A 26,207-nucleotide genomic window follows, 5' to 3' on the forward strand; every position below is an offset into this window, starting at 1 on the left:
AGGTATGGCATAGAAACTGTATGAAGCTCTCCCTGGGCTATGCAAATCAACTTAAATCTGATGTGTAACCCTTTGAGGCCATAAAATGTGGAGAACTAAGTCAGCCATTCAGCCCATCTAGTCTGGCCCTCCATTCGATGGCTGATCTGATAATCCTCAACTCCACTTTCCTGCCTTTTCTCCATAAGCCTTGATTCCCTTACTGGTTTAAAATCTGTCTACCTCAGCCCTTGAACACATTTAAAGACCCAGTCTTAATAGTCTTCCGTGGTGAAGAATTCCACAGACTCACAACCCTCTGAGTGAAGAAGTTGCTCCTCATTTCTGTCTTCAATGTGCACTCCCTCATTCTGAAATTGTGCCGCATGGTCTTCGACTCTCTCAGAAGGGGAGACCTTCTGCTTCCATCCTGTCAAATCCCCTCAGATTCCTGTATGTTTCAAAAAAGTCACCTCTCATTCTTCCAAATTCCAATGAGTACATGAGCACATGAACATGACAGGGCTGATGGGCTTAAGTCCAAGGCTCATCAAGCAGATGAGCTTAGAGCCTGATCAGTACATGGACTATGATGTTGTGGCCATTACAGAGACCTGCTTGAGAGAGGGACAGGACTGGTTGCTCAATGTTCTAGAGTTTCGTTGTTTTCGATGAGATAGAGAGGGAGACAAAAGAGGTGGAGGTACTAATCCGAGAATATCACAGCTGTTCTCAGAGAGGACATAATGGAAGGCTCATCCACTGAGGCAACATGGGTAGAGCTCAAAAATAAGGCAAGTGCAATCACTCTGATGGGATCATGCTACAGGAGGTTGAACCACCAAGAGACTGAGGAATAAATAGAATCCCTACAAATATGTAGGCAAGTTCTAGAAAGGTGCAAAAACAACATGGTTGCCATGGTGAGTGACTAACTTCCCCAATGTTGATTGGGACTTCCATAAAGCAAGAGGCTTAGATGGGGCAGAATTTGTGAGGTGCATCCAAGAGGGTTTCTTGAAACAGTATATGGATAGTCCAACTGGAGGAAGAGCCATATTGGGCCTTGTATTGGCCAGGTGACTGACCTTTCAATGGTAGAACATTTTGGAAACAGTGATCACAACCCCTTAAGTTTTAAGATAGCTATTTTAAGAACGATAATTCAGGACCTTGCAGGAAGGTACTAAATTGGGGGAGGGAAAATTTACGTAAGTATTAGATAGGAGCTAGGGAGTATTAATTGGGAGGAACTGTTATCTGGCAAATCCACTTTTGACACAGGGGCATTTGTTTGAAGACCTGCTGATCTGAGTTCAGAACTGGCATGTTGCAGTCAGGAGGAAGGACAAGGATGGCAAGGTTTGGGACCCTTGGATAACAAGTGGGGTTGTGAATTTAGTCAAAATGAAAATGGTAGCATATGTAAGGTTTAAAAAGCTAAAATCAGAAAGGGTCCATGAGGAATAAAAGAAAGCAGGAAAGAACTCAAGCATAAAATTAGGATAGCAAGGAGGGACCATGAAATAACTTGGCGAATAGGGTTAAAGAAAATCACAAAGCATTTTATATATACGTTAAAAGCAACAGAGTAAACTGGGAGGACGTATGCCCATTCAAGGATAAAGGAGGGAACTTACGCTTGGAGGCAGAGATTATGCACAAAATCCAAAATGAGTACCTTGTGTCAGTATTCAGTAAGGAACAGGATATTGAGGTTAGTGAGATTTGTGTGAGGCACGCAAATATGCAAGGGTGTTTTGAAGTCAAGAAAGAAATGGTATAAAGAGCATTAAGGTGGAAAAGTCCTCAGGGTCCAATGGTGTCTACCCCATGTTATTGAGAGAGGCAAGAGAAGAGACTGCTAGGGCCTTGACCACGATCGTTGTATCCTCCCTATCTGCAAGAGAGGTCCCTGAGGACTGGCCAGTGCATAATGTGGTTCCACTGTTCAACAGGGATAATCCAGGAAATTATAGATCGGTGAATCTCATATCGGTGGTTGGGAAGCTGATGGAGAGGATTATTAGGGTTAGGCTTTACATACATCTGGAAAAGCATAGAATAATTAGGCAGAGTCAATATGGGGCTTTGTGTGGGGCAGGTCATGTCTGACTAACTTGATTGGTTTGAGGAGGTAATGAAGGTGATCAATAAGGGTACAGCAGTGGATGGTTTCTACATGGATCTTACAAGGCTTTTGATTAGGTCCGTCATGATAGGCTCATGCTGAAGATCAAGATGCGTGGGATCCACTTGGCTGCTGAAAACACAGAGTATTGCTGGAAGGGTGTTTTCAGGTTGGAGGCCCATGGCTCGTGGTGCTCTGAGGGGATCTATGCAGGGACCTCTGCTATTTGTGATTTATAGAAATGATTTGGCTGAAAACAAAGCTGGATGGGTTAGTAAGCTTACCGTTGACATAAGGATCAGTGGAGTTGTGGATAGTGTCGAAGGCAGTCAAAGAATACCACAGACATGGGCGGAGAAATGGCAGGTGGGGTTTAGTCTCGACAAGTGTGAGATGTTGCACTTTGGGAGATCAAATGTTAAGGGTAGGTTTACAGTTAATGGCAAGACCCTGAATGGCATTGATATACAGAGGGATCTTGGGGTCCTGGTCCATATCTCCCTGAAAGTGACCACTAAGTAAATAGGGTGGTGAAGAAGGTGTATGGCATGCTTGCCTTTATTGGTCAGAGCACTGAATACAAGAGTCAGGAAATCATGTTGCAGCATTATAAAACTTTGGTTTGGCCACAATTCGTGTATTGCATCAATTCTGGTTGCCACGTTACAGGAAGGATGTGGAGACTTTGAAGAGGTTGCAAAAGAGCTTTACCAGGCTTAAGAGGTTGTGAGCTATAAGGAGAGACTGATTGTTTTCTCTGGAGTGGCAGAGGCTGAGGGGAGACTTAATAGAAGTTTATAAAATTATGAGAGGCATAGATAGGGTTGACAGTCAGAATCTTTTTCTCAGAGTTGAAATACTAGAGGAGAATTGTTCAAAGGGGCTGTGAGGGGCAGGTTTCTTACATAAAGAGTATTAGGTGCTTGGAACATGCTGCTGGGGGTGGTGGTGGAGCTAGATACAATAGGGTGTTTAAGGGACTTTTAGATAAGCACATGAATAGGCAAGGAATGGAGGGATGTGGACAGGCAGAAGGGATTAGTTTAATCTGGTGTCACGTTTGGCACAACATTGTGGGCTGAAAGGCCTGTTCCTGTGCTGTAGTGTTCTAAGTTCTATGCCCAATCTACTCAACCTCTCCTCATTAAACAATACTTCCATACCCTGGTATCAGCTGTGTGAACTGCCTCCAATGCCAGGTTTGCCTTTCCCTTCTTTTTCTCTCTTCCTCTCCCTGAGTCCTGCCTCCAATGTTCTCTATTCACATATGTTTCTGTTCCTTTCCTTAAATAAGAGCCCCAACGCTGTTCATGTTATTCAAACTGTGGTCTGATCAGTGCCTCATATTGTTTTAGTAAATCCTCCATATGTTTCTATTCTATTCTCTTTGAAATTAAGGCTGATATTTCATTTGCCTTTTCTAGTATCCACTGAACTCAGGTGCCAACTTTTTGTGATGTATTGTTAAGGACTCCAAACTCCATCTCCTCTGCAGCTTTCTGTAGTCTTTCTTCATTTAAATAATATTCAGCTTCAACACTGTTCCTGCCACTGTTGGGTGGCACGGTGGCACAGTGGTTAGCACTGCTGTCTCACAGCACCAGGGTCCCAGGTTTGGTCTCCACCTTGGGTGCCTGTCTGTGTGGAGTTTGCACATTCTCCCCGTGTCTGCCTGGGTTTCCTCCGGGTGCTCCGGTTTCCTCCCACAGTCCAAAGATGTGCAGGTCAGGTGAATTGGCCATGCTAAAATGCCCGTAGTGTTAGGTGCATTAGTCGGAAGGAAATGGGTTTGGGTGGGTTACTCTTCGGAGGGTCGGTGTGGACTTGTTGGGCCAAAGGGCCTGTTTCCACACTGTAGGTAATCTAATCTAATCTCAAAGTGCATAACCTCACATTTTTCTTCCTACCAAGGTTTCGCCCACTTGCTAAATCTGTCCATAATGCTGGGTGTGTCATCGTCATCCTATTTCCAGTGGAAAATCTGCCACCTTGGCTATAAAACATTCACTTTCCTCATTCTAGTCATTAACTTATATTGTAAATAACTGTGGCCCCACTGATCATTGTGACATACTACCAGTCACAAGCTGTCATCCTGAAAATGCCTTCTTATTGCAACTCTCTGTTCTCTATTAGATAGCCAATCCTCTATCCATGCTGATATACTATCTCTAACACCGTAGGCTCTTACCTTATTAAGGAGCCTAATGAGTAGTACCTTTTCAAACATCTTGTGAAAATCCAAACATATCACTTCCAATGTTTCCCCTTTATTGATCCTGCTTGTTACCTCCTCAAAGAATTCTATTAAATTTGGTAAACATGAATACCCCTTCATGAACCATGCTGACTCTACTTGTTTGTAATTTGTATTTCTAAATGCTGTTCTATTACATTCTTTATAATAGATTCTATTATTTTCCCAATAATCGATGTTGAGCTAGCTGGACTATTTATCTCCTTCCCTTTTTGAAGGCGTTGTATTGGCAGTTTTCCAAATTTCTGGGACTTTAAAATGAAAAAGGAATTCTGGAAGATTACTACCAGTGCTTCATTTTCTCTATGGCTACTTCCTTTAATATCCCAGGATATATCCCATCTGCTCTAAGGGACTTATCAGTCTTTAGCTCTATAAGTTTCCCAAGTACTTTTTTTCTCTAGCAAAGATTATTGAATTTGTTTCCTCTCCTCCTTTTGCCCTTTGAATATTTAGTAATTCTGGAATGTTATTAGCTTTTTTTTTACTGATGTGAAGCATTTATTCAACTCCTCTTCCATTCCCTGGTTCCCATTATTATTTCCCCAGTCTCATTCTCTGACGGGATTATTATCACTTTGGCTTCCCTCTTCCTGTTCATGTATTTAAAAGAATGATTAGATTAGATTACTTACCGTGTGGAAACAGGCCCTTCGGCCCAACAAGTCCACACCGCCCCGCCAAAGCGCAACCCACCCATACCCCTACACCAACCCTTACCTAACACTACGGGCAATTTAGCATGGCCAATTCACCTGACCTGCACATCTTTGGACTGTGGGAGGAAACCGGAGCACCCGGAGGAAACCCACGCAGACACGGGGAGAACGTGCAAACTCCACATAGTCAGTCGCCTGAGGCGGGAATTGAACCCAGGTCTCTGGCGCTGTGAGGCAGCAGTGCTAACCACTGTGCCACTGTGCGCTTCCGGTCCATCTTGATATTACTTAGAGTCATAGAGATGTACAGCATGGTCTGTGCCCTTCAGTCCAACTTGTCCATGCCGACCAGATATCCTAAGCTCATTTCTCCTTTCCATTGGTCGCCTTTCCACCGTTTTTAAAACTGTTCCATTCCTTTGGTTTACCAATGGTCTTTGCAGCATTACATACTCTTTCTTTCAATTTGATGCTGTCCTTAACCTCCCTGGTTAACTATAGTTGGCTTAGGTCCTTCCTAGAACCTTTTTTCCTCACCAGACTGTATGTCTTTGCTGTGCACCATGAACTATTTTCTTCAATGTCGGCCATTGTTAATCAACTAGCTTTGCTACTAAATTTCTTTCCCACGGCAGTCCTGCAAGTTGTGCTCTCAATCCTTCATATTTTAGCTTAGCACAATTGCTTCTGACCCAACTTCCTTCTCTCAATCTGAATATTAAATTCTACCAAGTTATGGTCATTGTTTCCTCGGGATCTTTTGCTCTAACATATTTATTAAACTTATTTTATTATACATCACCAGATTGAAAATAACTGGATTCCTGGTTGGATCCACAACATATTGTTCTAAGAAACTGTCCTGATGACACTCTATGGATTCTTCTTCAAGGCTTTCTCTGCAAATCTGACTATCCCAATCAACATGAAGGTTAAAGTCACCCACAAATAATGTACTGCTTTTGTTATATACTACCACACGGAGACAGACAGCCAAATCATATCAATCTTCCAAATCATACACAACACAGTTGAAATAAAATCTTTAAAGACCCTCAAAATTGACCCAGAAGACCAGAAGATATAGTAGCAGAATCAGGCCATTCAGTCCATCCAGTCTGCTCTGCTATTTGGTCATGGCTGATGTTTCTCAAGTGCATCCTCCTGCCTTCTCTCCGTAATCCTTGATCCCCTTACTAATCAATAACCTACCATCTCTGTCTTAAATGCACTCAATGACTTGACCTCCACAGTCCTCTGTGGCAATGAGCTCTACAGATTTGCCACGTTCTGGCTGAAGAAATTCCTCATGTCGGTTTGAAAGGTTCATCACTTCACTCAAAGGCTGTGCCCTCGGGTCTCAATCTCACCCCTTAGTCGAACATCTTCTCCATGTCTATTCTATCCAGACCTCTCAGTATTCTGTAAGTTTCAGTGGGGTCCCCCCGATCATCCTTTTAAACCCCATCAACTACAGACCCAGAGTCCTCAACCGCTCCTCATATGACAAGCCCTTAATCCCCAGTATTGTTCTTTTAAATCTCCTCTGAGGCCCCTCCACTGCTAGCACATCCTTCCTTAGATATAGAGCCAGAAACTGCTCACAATATTCCAAATACGGTCTGACTAGAGCCTTATACAGCCTCACCAATACGTCCCTACTCTTGTATTCTGGTCCTCTCAAAATGAATGCTAACGTCGCATTGGTCTTCCTAAGAATCAACTAAACCAGCATGTTAACCTTATGAGAATCCTGAAGTAGGACTCCTAACTCACTTTGTGCTTCAGATTTCTGAAACCTTTTCCCATTTAGAAAATAGTCTATGCCTCAATTTTTCCTACCAGAGTAGAAACCTCACAATTTCCCACATTGTATTCCAACGGTCACTTCTTTGCCCGCTCTCCTACCCTGTCCAAGTCCTTCTGCAGCCTCCCTACTTTCTCAACACTACCTGTCCCTCCACCTATCTTAGTGTCATCAGCAAACTTAGTTCCTTTGTCCAGATTATAAAAATATAACGTGAATAGTTGTGGTCCTAGCACTGACCCCATTGGAACTCTACCAGTCACCCATTACCATTGTGAAAAAGACCCCTTTATGCCAACTCTCTGCCTTCTGCCAGTCAGCCAATCCTCTATCTGTGCCATCATTTTGCCCCTTACACTACAGACTCTTCTCTTATTTAGCAGCCTCCTGCACATCACCATGTCCAAGGCCTTCTGGAAATCCACATAGATCACGTCCACTGGCTCTCCTCAAAGAAATTGAACAGATTTGTCAGGCATGAGTTCCCTTTGATGAAGCCATGTTGACTCACCCCATTTTAAAATACTCTTCCAAGTACTTGTGACAATACCATGGATTTAAGAGATGTATTTTATTCTTTTGTTTTGAACAGAGATTTGAAGACAGAATTTGTTGAAAACCCGTAAACAACTCGTAAGGCCTTGTTTTCTTTTAATTGGAACAATAGAAGCAGCCTACATGGGCGGGGTCAAGTTCCAACCGAATCAGGATTTTTCGGTGTAGTTTTCAGTAGCAGCTGCTGGGTTCTTGAAGCAGGATGTAGAAGCTATTTTCTCCTCTCTCTTCTTCTAGAAGCTTGGGATTCTCTTCCTGCTGCTACAATCGCATGTGAGACAATCTGTTTTACTGAATGTACCTTTTGTCAAGGGTGTGTTTATGGGGATGTTACTATATTGGAACAGTTACTGTTTCATAGATAACTAACCTATTATTTCATTAAATTTTCCAACAGACTTAAGTTATTCCAGTTTCTTCTTTTTTTAACTATAGCTTATGAATAAAGTGTGTTTTGCTTCAGATCTGGTAGTTTGACCAATTGAACTGCATCCAGAATGCAACGCCTGACATTTGCTTTATAAATAAGAAAACGTTAGCATCAAGGCTATCTTCTTAATTTATTTTGAGGGGGTTTGATCTGGTCCATAACATATTCCACAATCTCAAACTTTTATAATAAACTCTAAAATCTTCCCAACATAAGACATAAGACAACGACTGATGTCAGGTTAACCAGCCTATAATTTCCCATCTTCTGCCTCCCTCCCTTCATAAACAGGGATGTTACAATAACCATTTTCCAGTCCTATTAAAATCTCCACAACTCAAGTGCTTCCTGAAAGATCACCACCAATGTCTCCACAATCTCCTCAGTGGCTTCCTGCAGAACTCTGGGATGTAGTTCATCTGGTCCAGATGATTTATCCATTTTCAAACCTTTCAGCTTCCCCAGCCCCTTCTCCTTAGTGATGGCCTTGACACTCACCTCTTCCCCCGACTCTCTTGATGTTCTGCTTTGCTATTGGTGCCTTCTACTATGAGACTGATGCAAAATACCTATTCAGTTCCTGTGCCATTGCTTTGTTCCCCAACACTACTTCTCCAGTGGTCCACTCTTGCCTCTCTCTTAATTTTTATATCTTAAAAAAAACTTTTGGAACCTTCTTTTGTATTTCTAGCTCACTTACCCTCTTTTTCATCACCCCCTACCCCCCTTCCCCCACCAACTGCTTTTTTTTAGTTGTCCTCTGCTGGCTTTTAAAGGTTTCCCACTACTCTTTATCACTTTGCACACTTTGTCTTTTGCTTTTATGCTGTCCCTGACTTCCCTTGTTTGCCATAGTTGTCTCGTTCACTCTTGGGATGGATTTCTGCAGTGCCTCCTAAGTTACCCCAGAAGCTCCTGTCATTGCTGCTCTATCATGTCTTCTTTACTCGGCTCCCCTTCCAATCAACTCTGACCCCAATGGTCCTCGCCAGACTGTTTGAACAGCCAATCCCAGACTTTGTGAATAATCAATTTTAGACTATGGGTTCACAGTTTAAACAAAAGACTTATAACAAATTTAGCAGATCAACACAGGTTCTTCTGCTACAATGTGTGTTTCATTAATGTAAATCCGCTATAATGCTATTGATGAATTGGAGATACTGTTTCTAAAGCACAAACTTTTAAAGTTTGTATGGATTAAATCGCAATTCTTGCCCCAACAGTTTAAATGGTGCTTCTATTCTGTGATTTTTCTTATAACATGAGATTGCATGAGAATGGATCTACTGCTTTATAGCATAACAAACTGTATCAAACAACAATCTAATTTGTTTCTATGATTTAACTTCAGGTGCTTCTGTTTACAGCCCTAGTCACACAAAGGACAGACAAATGAACACAGGTAAGGAATAAATTAACAAAACTGCAACTGATTATTTAAATGTTTCACATGTTGTGTTGTTCCATGGCATATGTGATTGTTTCTTGGTTGATTTCTGAAGTCATCGATCAGGACCATCTCTTCAGTTCACTCCAAAGGAGTATCAGTACTTCCTATAACTTAACTTCTGTTCTCTGAACTTCCAGTAGCTGTTAGTGGGAAGTTAGGCAGGAAGCTTTCAAATTTTTAATGCTGTAGCATCAACAGCCATACTGCTTCTCTTAGAAAACTCAGTTCAAACTACCTATCTTTTGCCCCTACCTGTGATTGACCATCATGTTCTCTCCCAGACTTCCTGGCATTAATTCCTGGGTACTGACCTTATTAATGGCCAAACATCTGCTATCTGATGCAACATACTGCTCTCCATGATGTCAAAGACTCTGTAGAATCTAACCTGCAATTAACTTCCAGCCTGGCTTCAAAAACAGTTTGTTTTTTCCCTTTTTTGTTAAACATAAGCTGCTGCCCACAGCCCGAAGGTTGAGCTCATACTTCCAAATCAAAATTAATCAAAGAATGCAATAAAAATAATCAAAAATCAGTGAGGGTTCTAACAACATGCCCTCATTATCTCCTGATTTATTCTCTCTTCTCTTCTCTTCTCCTTCTAGTATCTACTTTCCTTCTTCATTTCTCACCTCAAAGCCACAGGTTAACAAGTATGATCTTGCATTATAGACACACAGTTACAAGGAGATCAAACCTGGAAACTAAGTATTCAGGGATATGTGAAGTTTCAAAAGGGCAGGCAGGAAGGAAAGGCAGGTGAGGTAACATTGTTAGTACAGAATGGAATAATGTAACATCAAGAAGTGATCTTGAATTGGAACGGCACGGTGGCACAGTGGTTAGCACAGCGTCAGGGACTCAGGTTCGATTCCAGCCTCAGGTGACTGCCTGTGCGGAGTTTGCACGTTCTCCCAGTGTCTGCGTGGGTTTCCTCCAGGTGCTCCGGTTTCCTTCCACAGTCCAAAGGTGTGCGGGTTAGGTCAATTGGCCATGCTAAGTTGCCCTTGGTGTTCAGGAATGTGTAGATGAGGTGCATTAGTCAGGGGTAAATGTAGAGTAATAGGGTAAAATGTGTCTGGGTGGGTTACTCTTCGGAGGGTCGGTGTGAAGTTATTGGGCCAAATGGCATGTTTCCACACTGTAGGGATTCTATGATCATCCTTTTTCCTGCTATTGTTCTACATTTGCTTCCTCTATACCATCCTGATGCACTCTGGATATAATTTTCCAGAAAATGGTCCTCCAATTCTGCCAATTCCTCTTGGGTGGAAGCCTTTATTTACTCTCTCTCAAACCTCACTCCCCTGTAATTAATTCAAGCCCTTTCTACAACCCAACTGTTTGATTATCAGGAACTTGGTCCCAGCACAGTTCAAAGTAAAGCCCATCACACCTCACGGTTCCTGTCTACCTCAGTATTGGGCACTGGCATCAGTAAACTGGCACTTATTCAACCCTCATCAATCTTTGAACCATGCATTTAACTCATTGACTTTATTTACCCAATGCCAATTTGCACGTAGCTCTGGCAGTAATCCAGGGATTATTACTGTGAAGGTTCTGCCTTTTAATTTAACTCGTCATTTTAGCTGTTCAAAATCCTTCAGCAGAACTTCCATTCCCATTCTCTCAATGTTGTTGGTACTAATGTGGATAATGGCTACTGGACCTCTCCCCTCCCTCTCCAAGTTCTTCTCCAGCTCCAAGGAAATGTCCTTAACGCTGGCACCAGGGAAGTGACAAAGCCTTCAGGATTCCTGGGCACAGCTGCAAAGAACCCCATCTCCCCAATTATACTGTCCCCTACCATAATTACATTCTTGTTTCATCTCCCCACCCCCCATATAAATCATTCAATGTACCAAGATGCTGTGGTCAGTTTGTTCAGCCTCCCTGCAGTTCCCACACTTGTCCACGTGGCTTGCAAGAACTTAATAACTGTTGGACAAATGCAGGGGCTAAGGCTTCTCAATTCTAAACCCTGGGTTCTCACACCTACCTCACCTGCTCTCATACCGTCCTGTCCCTGATCACACATCAATTTTGAATTACCTAGTCTGAGAGGCGTGACTGCCTTCTGGAACAAAGTGTCCAAGTAGCCGTCCACTTCCCTGCAGTGACACAGCATCTGCAGCTCAGATTCCAGCTCCTCGATTTGGATCCAGCTTCTCAAGTTGCAAATAATTAGTAATGACGTGTCTGTTCTGAATCTCATTGGTGTCCAGCAGCTTCCACATGGTGCAGGAGCAATACATCACCCACCCTACCATCACTGTTACATTAAATTTAAATCAATGACTAGAGATTCCATGCTGTTTACATTGCACTGCAATATTCTATTTATTTAGATTCAAAAGAAAAGAATCACAAGTATTAATCTAAAATTTAAGCAGTTATTTTTAAGAGGAGAGAGAGAAAAAATACTGGAAACCTAATCATAAACTGGAGACCTGACTTTTACTTTAAAGACTGGAATATTCACCAGTCCTACTCGCCAATCAGCTTCTTTCCCTGCACTTGCGTTAAGCTGTGTGTTGTGACATCACTCTGCCATTGGACCCACTGTAGGTCAGTCTCTTGTTTCAGGCCTTTTAACCCCTCCCACTCTTTTCTTTCAATGAACCCTAGATAAAACAACCCTTTAATTTCAAATTTCAACCAAATTTCCAAACAGTGTAGTCAATAACTCACTTGGATTTTGTCTTTCTCAGTTGCAGACCTGTCCGCCAATCAAAATATGTTGACCTTATTCTACTTCATCAAAATGTCCTGAGGATAGGTTGAGGGACTTGAGGCTGTTTTCGTTTGAGAGAAGAAGGTTGAAAGGTGACTTAATTGAGACGTATAAGATAATCAGAGGGTTAAATAGGGTGGATGGAGAGAGCCTTTTTCCTTGGATAGTGATGGCTAGCACGAGGGGACATAACTTTAAATTGATAAAGGCAGATGTCAGAGATAGGCTCTTTACTCAGAGTGATACCCGGGCGGCACAGTGGTTAGCACTGCTGCCTCACAGCGCCAGAGACCCGGGTTCAATTCCCGCCTCGGGCAACTGTCTGTGTGGAGTGTGCACATTCTCCCCGTGTCTGCGTGGGTTTCCTCCGGGTGCTCCGGTTTCCTCCCACAGTCTAAAGATGTGCAAGTTAGGTGAATTGGCCGTGCTAAATTGCCCGTAGTGTTAGGTGAAGGGGTGAATGTAGGGGAACAGGTCTGGATGGGTTGCTCTTTGGCGGGTCGGTGTGGACTTGTTGGGCCGAAGGGCCTGTTTCCACACTGTAAGTAATCTAATCTAATAAGGGTGTGGAATACCCTGCTTGCAACAGTAGTAGACTCGCCAACTTTAAGGGCATTTAAATGGTCATTGGATAAACATATGGATGACTATGGAATAGTGCAGGTTAGATTGGTTCCACAGGTCGCGCAACATCGAGGGCCAAAGGACCTGCACTTCACTGTAATGTTCTATGTTCTATAAGACTATTAAATCCTCATGTAATTTTCTCTGGTCAAAGGAGACAACTGAGTATCTCCACTTAGGTTAATGTCGTCATTGCTGGCATCATTTTGGTAAATCTCCTCTGCACCTTCTCCTAAACCACTTCCCAAAGTGTGATACACTGATTTAGATACAATATTCCAGCTGGGGAAAGGCAGAGCTTTACAAGGTTGTTCATGTAACCTTTCCTCTGTTGATACAGATACGGTCGCCATACATGTGTTTAAACTGCTATCTTAATGATTTCTTCAATGATCTCATTAATTACAACCCCAGCACTCCCTGTTCTCACAATTTGTTTAGAACTGTACTTTTGATTTTATATTTTCTCTCCTCATTCTTCCTACAAAAAAGCTTCAATTCAAACATTGCTGCCATAAATCCCATCGGCCAGGGGTCTATCTATTTCTCCAGTCTACGTCCCCTACAGTCTGTTATTATTCACCACACACGCTGGTTTCTAGTTGTCTGCACAGGTCTGAGATAATCCTGTTATATTGGAGTTATGACGGTGTTTCTGAATGAGACACTTTAGTCCAGCATGTCATCTGGCTCGAGCTGAAGGCATGGATTTATGCCACCTTTAGAAAATGGTGAAGTTGTCGGTTCATGTCTCACGTCAGGATTTTGGCAAAGCATTCTAAACTGGAATTATAATGCAACGTTCAGCGAGTACTGTGCTATCAGAGGTATTTCAGATGAGGCTTGAAATTTATGCTCTTGGAGGCGAACATAAATGATTCCACGGCACTATTTTAAAGAAAAGAATTATGTGTGGTGTTCTGGATATTATTTATCCCTCAATCAACATCACAAAATCAAGATTACCTGATCACGATCACATGACTGTTTGTGGGAGCTTGCTGTGCGAAGATTGACTACAGCATTTTTCCAACTGCAACCGTGACTACACTTCAAAAGTACTTTACAAGCCGTGAAGGAATTTGGGATCCCTGAGATGGTGAAAGACGCTATATTATTTTAAACATTATTTTCTTTTTCTGCAATTACCTGCTGAACATTAAAATTGTTCTGTGCCCGGATCCTGTCGATGGGGTTGTCAATCCTTCGATTCGGCCTCTGAGACCTTGTGCCTCTGCTGCATGGGGAGAAGATCAAACAAATTGCACAAAGGAAAAGGAGATGGATAGATCCCATGGTTTGGAGACAAGGCAGGTATCTGTCCAGCGAACCCTTTGGCATTTTCACTGCATAGCCCAGTATTAATTCAGGTCAAAAGTTAACTCTGGTTTATCATTAAAGAAACTGCAGTTTGTTCTGATTCCCAGCCAAGTTTCCTTAAATATCCCTCAATCCACATCCTCCCACAATCCCAGCTAGCCACCCTCCCTCCATATTACTCAATTCCACCTTCTTCCTGTTTTTTAAAATTAATTCAGGTTATGGATTTAGCTGTCTGGGCCAGCATTTATTACCCCATTCCTAATTATCCAGAGGGCAGTTAAGAGTGAATCATATTGTTGTGGGTCTTTAATCACATGTAGCCCAGACCACATAAGGGAGGCAGATTTCCTTCCCTTAATGAACAAGGTTCTTCTTTACGACAATCAATGACCAGCAGCTGCCATGGTGGGGTTCAAACACTTGTCTCCAGAATAGTAACCTGAGCTCTGAATTACTATTTTATTAGATTAGATATTTTTTAATTAGATTAATTACAGTGTGGAAACAGGCCCTTCAGCCCAACAAATCCACACCAACAATATCTAAAAGGCATCTGGATGGCTATATGAATAGAAAGGGTTTAAAAGGGATATGGGCCAAGTGCTGGCAAATGGGATGAGATTAGGTTGGGGTATCTGGTCAGCATGGACGAGTTGGACCGAAGGATCTTTTTCTGTGCTGTACAGCTCTATGACTCTGTATTTCCCACTCAACCATTACAATCAAACCAGGGGATCAACTCCCAGTGGAAAGTGCAGGAGGATATATCAGAGGTAGCATCAGGCATATCTAAAAGTACGGTGCCAATCTAGCTAAGCTATCAAACAGAATGACTTGCACGCCAAACAGCATAAGCAACAAGTGATAGACAGAGCTAAAAACCCTATAACCAATGGATCAGGTCGAAGCTCTGCAGTCCTTCCACATCCGGGTGTGAATGGTGATGGACAATTAAACAACTCACTGCAGGAGCAAGCTCCACAAATAACCCCATCCTTAATGGTGGAAGAGTCCAAACAAAAGATAAGGCTGAAGCTTTTGCAGCAATCTTCAGTCTAAAGTGCCAAATGTATAATCCATCTAAGCCTCTTTCAGTGGTCCCCAGCATTCCAGATCCCAGTCTTCACACAATTCGATTCACTCCACATAATATCAAGAAATGGTTGGAGACATGGGATACTGAAAAGGCTATAGGCCCTGACAACATTCCAGCAATAGTACTGAAGACTTGTGCTCCAGAACTTCCTGCAAAATTATAATACTGACATCTACCTAATAATGTGGAAAATTACCCAGGTATGTCATGGAGTCATAGAGATATACAACATGGATACAGACCCTTCGGTCCAACCCGTCCATACCGACCAGATATCCTAACCCAATCTAGTCCCACCTGCCAGCACCCGGCCCATATCCCTCCAAACCCTTCCTATTCGTATACCCATCCAAATGCCTCTTAAATGTTGCAATTGTACATGTATATAAAAAAACAGGACGACTCCAGCCCACCAATTACTGCCCCATTAATCTACTTTAGATCAGTAAAGTGATGGAATGGGTAATCAATAATGCTATCAAACCGCACCTGCTCAACAATAACCTGCTCATTTACACTCAGTTTGGACTCTCAGGGCCATTCAGCTCCTGACCTCTTTCCAGTCTTGGTTCAAACATGGACAAAATAGTTCAATTCCAGAGATGAGGTGAAAGTGACAGCCCTTGACATCAGAAGGCTATAGCAAAACTAGAATCAATGTGTATCATAGACAAACTCTCTGCTGGTTGGAGTGTACCCAGCACATAGAAAAATGGTTATGGTTGTTAGAAGTCAGACATCTCAGTTCCAGGACATCTCTGCAGCAGCTCCTCAGGGTAGTGTCCCTAGACCCAACCATCTTCAGCTGCTTCATCAATGACCTTTCCTTCCAGCATCACTTAGCTGATGATCACCCAATGTTCAGCACCATTCACAATTCCTCAGATACTGAAGCAATTCATGTTCAAATACAACAAAGTCTGAACAATATCAGCTTGGGCTGATAAGCAGCAAATAACATTTGCACTACACAAGTGCCAGGCAATGGCCATTTCTAGTAAGAGACGTTATAACCACCATTCCTTGACACTCAGTGGCATTACCATCGCTGAGTACCCCACTATCAACGTCCTGGAGCTTACCATTGACCAGAAACTCAATTAGACTTGCTACATAAACACAATGGCAACACAAACAGGTCAGAAGCTAGGAATACCGTGGCGAGTAACTTATCTCTGACTCCCTAAAGCCTGTCCAAGGCACAAGTCAGGAGTGTGACGGATTCCTCCTCACTTGCCTAGATGAGTGCAGCTCTAACAACGCTCAAGAAGCTTGACACCATCAGGTCAAAGCAGCATTGGTTGGTACCACATCCACAAGTATCCACCCCCTCCACTCACTGCAGAGATTCATCAAAGATCCTTAGACAGCACCTTCCAAACCACGACCACTTCCATCTAGAAAGACAAGGGTCGCAGATACAGGGGAACATCACTCCTTGCAAGTTCCCTTCCACTGTCCTAACTTGGAAATATAACATGTTCCTTCACTGTCGCTGGGTCAAAATACTGGAATCCCCAATGCCAAAGGGCATTGTGGGTCAACCCACAGCACATGGACTGCAGTTGTTCAAGAAGGCAGCTCACCACTACCTTGCCAAAGGCAGCTAGAAATGGGCAATAAATGCTGGCCACATCCCATGAGTGAATAAATAAGATCTGGATGCCCTAGTGCAGGAATTGCAGAAGCTTGTATGAAAGTACATCAAGTAATCATGAAAATTAATAAAGTGTTCTGTTTGTGAGGGTAATTGAGTGCAAAAATAAGGAAGCTATGCTTCGCTTATACAGAGCATTGATAAGATCACAGTACTGGTTACCATACATATGGAAGGATGTTAATGAATTGAAAGTAGTTCAGAGAAGGTTTACTTGACTAATATCTGCAATGAGGAGAAAGTGAGGACTGCAGAGTCAAGAGTGTGATGCTGGAAAAGCACAGCAGGTCAGGCAGCATCTGAGAAGCAGGAGAATCATCATTCCTGATGAAGGGCTTATGCCAGAAACATTGATTCTCCTGTCCCTCGGATGCTGCCTGACCTGCTGTGCTTTTCTAGCACCATACTCTTGACCAAAACCTGGAATGAGCAAATTGTCTTATGAGAAAAGGCTAGGCAGACTAGGCCTGTATCCACTGAAGTTCAGGTGACTTAATTGAAATATAAAAGATCTTGAGGGGTCTTGACTGGCTGTATCCTTATGGGAGAATCTAGAACTAGGGGCCACAGTTTAAAAGTAAGGGGCTGACCATTTGAGATATAGAGCAGGAAAGACTTTTTTTTTCTCTTAGAAAGTGGGAAGTCTTGGGAATTTCCTTCCTCAAAAGGCAATGAGTGTGAAATCTTTGATTTGTTTTTAAGACAGAGATAGATAACCAATGAATTATCAAGGATATTCAGGATTACAGAGTTGAGGTGAAAAGCAGATCAGCCGTGATCTTATTGAATGGTGCAGCATTCTCGAAGGCCTACTCCTGTTCCTTCTTCCTTGTTCAGATGTTCGCCCTTTTGTCGTATGCTTCAAATGCATCCCATTCCCATACCCTCTCTCTCTATCAGGTCTTGGATCTTAAGAATAATTTTGTTTCATCTGTATCCAATTTACATCATAATATTTTCAAAAATTAAACTAGTTTTGACCACATTACCACAAAATTGTAAATCTGTTGTTTTGGCATCATTTTTTTCCATCAGCTAATACCATCAGTGGATTTTGTATATTAAAGAATCAAAACACGCTATGTTCAAAGTAATGTTTTGTAAAATATTGCACAAATGCTTCAGGAATGCAGCTGGAAATTATTCATCACACTTGAGTAAAAAACAAAATATCTTTCGGCACGTAAGAGTTATTTAGGCAACTGTAAAATTGGCCTGCAGCCAAACTGGTGCAGTCTTTTAATATTCTGTCTGCTGTCAACACGATGAGAAACATTTCCATATTGGAGGTGCATGCAACATCTTACAAAGTACTTCCTCAGACCAGTAAAATTCTTCTCTAATATTTGATGGTGAGATAAATGTAGCTTACTTTTGCATCATTAATTCAATTTCATACGGCAATATTAATGTCATTAACAAAATGACATTGAAAATATATGATTCCTGAATGTAAGTAAAACTAGAAAACTAGTAAGTCAGTGAAAGTTACAGGGAGGTGAAGTACATTTTGCTGATTACTTTAAAAACATAATTCTAAGCACCATTTTAGGCTGTGTTGTTCTGTATGAAGTCTAATCCAAAGAGAAAGCACATTACTCTCCAACCATTAAGTCAAACATGAGCCAGGAAACTTCCTACTGATTGCCACATAAACACTCTCTCAGTTGATTGTTCAATCTTCTCCATGTTGAATACCACTTGGAAGATACACAGAGTTGTAAGAGCACAGAATGAGCGGGTAACTTCAATGTCCATCAGCTGGACTGGCTCACTATCAGTACCACTGACCAAGCTAGTCATGTCATCAACAGCATAGCTGTGAGATGGAATCTGCAGCAGTAACCAAGAGGGAAAAACACAACTGAACTCATCCTTACCAATCCACCTGTCACAGATGTGTCTGTTCATGATGTGAAGGTGCCGGCATTGGACTGGGGTGGACAGTTAAAAATCACACAACACCAGGTTTTAGTCCAACAGGTTTATTTGGATGCACTAGCTTTCAGAGCTCTGCTCCTTCATCTAATAGCTGTGGAATGGGATCATAAAACAGAAAATTTATAGCAAGAGATTACAGTGTCATGCAATTGAAATTATATATCAAACGAACCTAGACTGGTGTTAAGTCTTTCATCTTTTAGAATGGGTTACTGGATTCACTTCATTAATATGTAAATCCCAGAACTTCTTTTAAGTCACATTCTCAAGATAACTTAAGGTTTTATAAAAGAAGAGTGATATCTCAGCTCAGACAGTGCATTAAAGGTGTGAGATTAGAGTCTGTCTGTATCCTAATCTTGAGTCAGACTGGTTCTACTTCCAAGGTGGGAGTTCCTAATTACTACTGACAGTTATCGGGAGACAAATTCCAGTCTTCATATTGGGCATACCCTCTCTGTTGCATAACCACTGTGCTTGATGGGATAGATTTCAGAGATCTAGCAAGTCAACCCAGGCATCTAAGAGGCATTGGTGGCCATCAGAAGTAATGTTGTATTTAACTGCAATCTATAACCTGTTGGAACACATATTTATAAATTATGAGAATTGGAAGATGAAGTTTTGCACCATTCCTGGGTTGCAAAGAAGTTATCATGTGACTTTTTCAAACACAGATGTCAGAAGGTCAAATGAAGTGAGGATTGTGTGCTGGTTACAATAAACCAAGCGACTTTTGAGAGACACATTTGAAAAGCGAGATGAGTGAATGCTTAATGGCCTATAATTGGAAGTCAAAATGACTGAGTTTTGAAGGGTGCCTAGCAACAGCCTCTGGATATTTAGTTTCTATTCTGTCACTCAATATTCAGCATTATTTGCGACTCCTCAGATACTAAACAATCTGTTTCCATACACAGCAAGGCCCAGACAATATGTAAGCTTGGACTTATAAGACATAGGGAACATTTGCACCACACAACTGTCAAGCATTGATCATCTCCAACAGGAGAGAGCCTCCCCTTGATATTCAATGGCATTACCATTGCTGCAATCCCCAATATCAACTTTCGGGTTGGTAATACTGACAGAAACTGAACTGAGTCAGCTATATGAGTACTGTGAGGAGCAGGAAAATCAATGTTTTGGGCAGGAGCCCTTCATCTATTCCTGATGAAGGGCTCCAGCTGAAACGTCGATTTTCCTGCTCGTCAGATGCTGCCTGGCTTGCTGTGCCTTTCCAGCATCACTCTAATCTTGGCTCTGATCTCCAGCATCTGCAGTCCTCACTTTCGTCCATATAAGTGCTGTGTCTAAAACAGCAGGCCAAAGGCTAAGGATGCTGGAGGGAGCAACTCCTGTCTCCCCAAAACCTGTCCACCATCTCCAAGATATAATGAAAGGACTGTGGTGAAGTACTTTCTACTTGCCTGGATGGATGTAGTCAAGAAGCTCAACACCATCCAGGGAAAAGCAGCCTTCTTGATTTACACCACATTCACTCCCTTTAACATTCAATTCTTGCACCACTTTCACACAGTGTCAGCAGGGTGTACCATCTACAAGCTGCCTGTAGCAACTCCTTAAAACAGAAACTTCGAAACCCATGACCACTACCATTGAGAAAGACAAGGACATCAGATTCATGGGAGTATTACCATTATCATATTCTCCTTTATGCCACACACTATCCGGACTTGGAAGTATATTACTGACCCTTCAGAGTCACTAAATCAAAATCCTGAAATTCCCTCTTTATTAGGGACAGTGAGCATAATATGGACTGCAACAGTTCAAGGAGATAGCTCACTAACACCTTTTCCAGGACAATTCCAGATGGACAATAGTTCCAACAATGCTCACGGTCACTGAATAAATAAATAATCCATTAGAAGTGCCTTCAGGTATTTCAAAAGAAGTGGTAAGCAAATTTCTAACATTCTGTGATCTTCCTTGAATTAATATAAAGTTAAATACATAACAGAATGGATCTAGATCGAGCAATTTTAAAAATGACCTATGGGCAAACTGAATAGATTTGTGGTTGTGACCCAGTGAAACTGTCAGGCCTTGGTCTTTCCTAATGGAGACACTGAAGCGACATCTGACATTTACACGTATGCAGTTAAAGACAGAGATGAAGAAGATGTTTTCAGTGATTTGTTGCTCCAGAGACTGGACAGTTGGGATCCCCCCCCGATGGAAGTCTTTGACATAAACTTCCATTCCAGTGCTATTAGTTTCTCAGTATAAAGACCTTGAAAAGGTTATGCCCAAGTTAAGTAGGATGTAATTGGGGTTTTAATGGTGTATATTGAATTACGTCTGAACTAACTCTCTAGCCTTGAAGAAACAATTTTACATTTGTACAATGTCAAATTTCTCCACTGTAAATAAAACATCTCATTGTTTTATTGGAAGATAACTTTTTAAAGGTCTAAGGTATTTCTTCTTCCGACTTAATACCAGGTGTATTCCCCAATCTTTATTTTACAGTCTGTAAAATGATTAAAAGGTGTAATATAACTCCCCGTTTTGCTGTTGACAGGAATTACTTAATGTGATTGGTTGCTTCGCCTGTTTGCTATTGTTGCTGAACCTCACAGCTCACCTATAGATAGGAGTGAATTAACTCTAGGAAATGTGCAATTCAACCAGAACCTCTGTGGATAGTCTTTTTGTCACCTGAGGTCAGCCTCAAGCACTGTCTTTTTGTCACTGCTTGCAAAATCTGGGTTCTTATCACACTCTTTCCATCTAGTAATGGATATTAATATTGCCCTAAGGTATGGGCTGGATGAGATAAGTAATTTAAACTGAAGGAGATTAGCTACACAAAGGCCAAATCATTGCTCTCAGAGTGAACACAAAATAAGTCAACATGGCAACATTGGCAACCTAATATCCTTCTGTTGGGCTCCAAACAAGGATAGGGATATATCTGGCTCCCTCTTCACCTTGTGCACCAGAGCGAGCAACACCTGCAGCCAAAGCTCTTTTATTACAGCCAGAGTGAGGTTTGGATTAAGAGAAGGGGACGGAAGCTGGGTATGTATCAGACGTTGATTAGGCTGCAGCTAGAGTATTGTGTGCAATTCTGGAATCCACATTATGGGAGAGATGTGATAGCACTGCAGAGGAGATTTACCAGGATGTTGCCTGGGCTGGAGAGTTTTAGTTATGAAGAGAGATTGGACAGATTGGGGTTGACTTCCTTAGAGTAGAGGAGATTGAGAGGAGCATGACTGAGATTATAAAATTATGAGGAGCATAGATACAGTAGACAGAAAGAAACGTTTCTCCTTGATGGAGGGATCAGTGACTGGTAAGGTAAGGGGCAGAAGGTTTGGGAGGAAACATTAGGAATCTTGAACTCACAGCCTATAAGGAGAATCCTCATAACATTTAACAAGTATTAAGATGTGCACTTGTGATGCCAAGGCATACAAGGCTATGGCCAAGTGCTGGAAAATGGGATTAGAAAGTTAGGTGGTTATTTTTGACTGGACGGATACAATGGGTTGAAAGAGTATCGAATGTGGTAAATTGTCTTGGGGATGCCCAGTGCACAAGATTTAGGAGATTAGGTCTGAAATGCTGATATTTGCTGATAACTGTGCAATGTTCAGTCCAATTGCAATTCCTCATATAAGGGAGCAGCCTGTACACATCAGCCTGAACTCCCAAAGATAAATGCTCCCACCGCACAAATACCATGTTACCCGCATCCCCATCTTGTCCTGTCCTCAGCTTCAACTGCATCACCATTACTGAATCCCCCGCTATCAATGTTAAAACCCAAGTGTGGGGGTCAGAGGAGTTCACCATTGACGTGACTGGACCAACTGTACAAATAACGGCAGGTAAGGGGCAGCACGCAGTAACTCACTTCCCACCCCCTCAATCACCGAAACAAACCCACCATCTCCGAGGCACAAGACAAGGAGCATGGTAGAATACTCACCCCAGGTTGGGTGGATAGCTGCTTAGAAGCTTGACACCATCCAGGACATCGTAAAGAGTAGCCCCCGCAAAGGAACTTCATGTCCACTCCCTTCACCTCCAGAACACTGTGGGCCACCTTTTAAGGACTGATCATTGGACTCAAGTATCCTGTTGAGCTTCATGTCTAGTATCTATTATTTAGTCTGTTACGAAATAAATTAGCTTTACTCAAGTTGGCTTGATAACTGATGTTAGCCATCTGTTAAAAAAAAGTCAAGAAGCATAGGGGGAATCTTATATGATTTGCAGAAATTCGTATTGAATACGGAAGAGTGGCAATCAGAGGCAGAGTGGCAATCACAGGTACTTGACGTTTTTCACAGCAGGTCGTCACCATATCCTGTGTTGTTATTGTCCAGCATCATTCAAAGTCACTTTGATGGCTGCTGAGGAGGAGTACGTGTATGGAATCAATTGGTATCGGGGGCAAACTCTTCACTGGCTGGAATCATAATAATTGTGACTGTTGGATGTCAGTCAGCTCAGCTCTAAGACATCTCTGTAGGAGTTTGTCAGGGTAGTGGTGTAGGCCCAACCTCTCCAGCTGCTTCATTAATGATTGGTGCTGAACACTGCGCACTTATGATTGTTCAGATATTGAAGCCATCCGTATTTAAATGCAACAAGATCTAGACAATATCCAGGTTTGGGCCAACAAGCAGCAAGTAAAATTCATGCCACACAAATGCTAGGTAATGATCATCTCCAATAAGAGTAAATCTAACCACTGCCTCTTGATATTCAATGGTGTTACCATTACTGAATCCCCCACTATCAACATCCTTGGGGTTACCATTGACCAGAAACTCAACTTGTCACATAGACACAGTGGCTACAGTAGCAGGTTAGAAGCTAGGAATTCTGCAGTGAGTAACTCACCTTCTGACTCTCCAATGCCTGTCCACCATCTACAAGGCACAAGGCAGGAGTACGATGGAATACTCCCCACTTGCCTGGACAGGTGCAACTTCAACAACGCTCAAAAAGCTTTGCACCATCCAGTACAAAACACCCCATTAATTGACAACACATCCACAAACAATGAATCCCTCCACCACTGACACTCCGTAGCAGCAGGTTGTATTATTTACAAGATGCAGAAATTCAGAAATTAGACAGCACCTTCCAAACCCATAACCACTTCCATCCAGAAGGGCAAAGGAAACAGATACATGGGGACATCACCACACCATAGCTCCCCTACAAGCCACTCACCATCCTGACCTGGAAATGTATCATCGCTCCTTCACTGTCACTGGGTCAAAATCTGGAATTCCTTCCCTAACAGCATCGTGGGTCAACCTAGAGCACATGGACTGCAGTAGCTCACCACCACCTTCTCAAATGTAACTAGGGACAGGCAAAATACTGGCTCAGTCAGTGATGCCCACATCCCATGAGCGAATTTAAAGAGAAAGGGTGAGGTCAGGTTAAATACAGTACTAGGGTAGAGGGCCAGGTAAGTGGAGTGTTTTACAGTAAGTCAGATTAGGTGGGGGCTTGTCATGTGTTAAGGGTCTAGAGGAATAGTTTGGTTGTATGTTGCATGTTGGCGATGTCAATAGTTACGACAGGGGGTAAATCCCTGTGCACCTAGAAAAAGTTCACCTCACGCCGTAATCTGTTAAAAGTTGAGAGGGAAAGAACTATTCCAGAGGTCACTATTTAAGGTAAAAATTAATAATTTTATTCTTTAAGTCCAACAGAGAATATTAAAACCAACAACTATCTACAACTCCTATCTCTTAAACCTATCTTCTACCTCCCACTCTTCAATACTGGTCCATTAAAAAATCCTGATTAAGATTTACAAAAAAAAATCACATTTCAAAAACCAGTCAGCTTTGTCAATTCTCTTTTGTTGATTTTCCTCTGTAGATTGTCTCTCATTCGGTTTCGATGTTCTGTTTCGCAATCCTCTTATAAACAGATACCTTTCAGAGAGCTCTTCAGCTAGCAGTCTATATGTGTGGATGTCCTTGGCAGTTCTTCCTCTGTTCAAAATGTTTGGCTTTATAGCCCAAATATTGGATCATTTCATTGATTTTAATATTATCAAAATACTAAATTCAAATTTGATTGGATTTTGGTATCTTGGGGCATAATTTAAACTGATTGGCTGAATATGAATTTTTGCTTCATGCTAATTCAGCTGCAGCTATTTGTTTCAAACAAGTGTTACATTCTTACTTTGTTCAGGACTCTTTGTATTTTGTCAGTCCTTGCTAGCTTTTCAACTCTCTTAAAGGTACAGTACATTTCTATACCTTCATAACACCTCACCCTTACGAAAATATGAACTATCATAATGAAAAAAGGTGGCTTCATTTTTCTTCTATTCCTCAACCACATATATATAACATTGATTAGATAGCAATCTTATCTATACTTTAACAGTTAAATCCACGATAACGCATCTGCAATTACATTCTTACGATCCGCAACCAGACAAAGCTGACTGGTTTTTGAAATGTGATTTTTTTTTTGTAAATCTTAATCAGGATTTTTTAATGGACCAGTATTGTGCAATATGTAAATTAAAAAGTCTGTAACATAAGACTCCAATGAAATTGTCTCATATTCTTGTCTTTAAATGTTGCAAGAACGAAAGAGGATTGTGATCCGTGTACACAACTGAATCCGACACATTGTTTGTGAAATACACATTAAAATGCTGTAAGGCCAGTACCAAACTCAATAGGTCTTTTTCGACTGTGGAGTATTTCCTCTGGTGGATGTTGATCTTCTTTGAAAAGTAACCAACTGGCTATTCAATCCCATCCTCACCTTCCTGTAGGAGGACAGCTCCAACTCCAATGTCACTAGCATTGATGGCGACTTTGAAAGGTTTTGAAAAGTTTGGGATAGCTAAAACTAGTGCAGTGCTCAATATTGCTCTGAAATGGACAAATGCCTCCTGGTATTGTTCTGTCCACCGAAACTTTGTGTTCTTCTTCAGTAAATCAGTTAACAATGCCATTACACTGCTGGAGTTTGGAACAAACATCCGATAGAATCCACTTAGTCCCAAATATCGAAGCACCTCTTTCTTCGAGGTTGGTCATGGAAATTCCTCAATGGCCTTTGCCTTTCCATTCTGTGGGGTCCACCCTCCATGACCAATGTTATGTCCGAAGAAGGTCACCTCTGCTTTCGCGAATTCCGTTTTATTTAAGTTTATCAGTTTTGCTTCTCATAGTCGTACAAAGAGCTCTGCCAACTGTACCATGTGATCTTTCCAGGACTTACTAAAGTCCACTATGTCGTCCAGACAGTTTGTTAACCCAACCACAAACTCTGTTCATGAGTCTTTGGAATGTGGCAGGTGCATTCTTCATTCCAAAGGGCATCACTTTAAATTGATATAGCTCATTTGGGGTTATAAAAGTTGAAATTCTTTTCACCACCTCTGATAAAGGTACCTGCCTGTAACCATGCAGTAAGTCCAACTTGGTGATGTAACTGGCTTGTCCAACTTTCTCGATATAGTCCTCCAATCTTGGTATTGGATAAGAGTCCAATTTTGTAATGGCATTGACCTTTCGATAATTCA

General features: G+C 41.9%; 1 protein-coding gene across 1 annotated transcript in view; it reads right to left on the bottom strand.

Annotated features, from left to right (window-relative positions):
- The window catches only part of c8g (complement component 8, gamma polypeptide), a 34,338-nt gene extending 20,353 nt beyond the window's left edge, over positions 1-13,985 (bottom strand). The window contains exon 1 of the mRNA XM_072566241.1: positions 13,782-13,985. Within this exon, the coding sequence (XP_072422342.1) occupies positions 13,782-13,973 (192 nt within the window). The 5' untranslated portion in view covers positions 13,974-13,985. The remainder of the gene's footprint in view (positions 1-13,781) is intronic.
- Between the last annotated feature and the right edge of the window lie 12,222 nt (positions 13,986-26,207).

Source organism: Chiloscyllium punctatum, chromosome 49 (assembly GCF_047496795.1).
Source record: "Chiloscyllium punctatum isolate Juve2018m chromosome 49, sChiPun1.3, whole genome shotgun sequence".
In the NCBI taxonomy this organism is placed as follows: domain Eukaryota; kingdom Metazoa; phylum Chordata; class Chondrichthyes; order Orectolobiformes; family Hemiscylliidae; genus Chiloscyllium; species Chiloscyllium punctatum.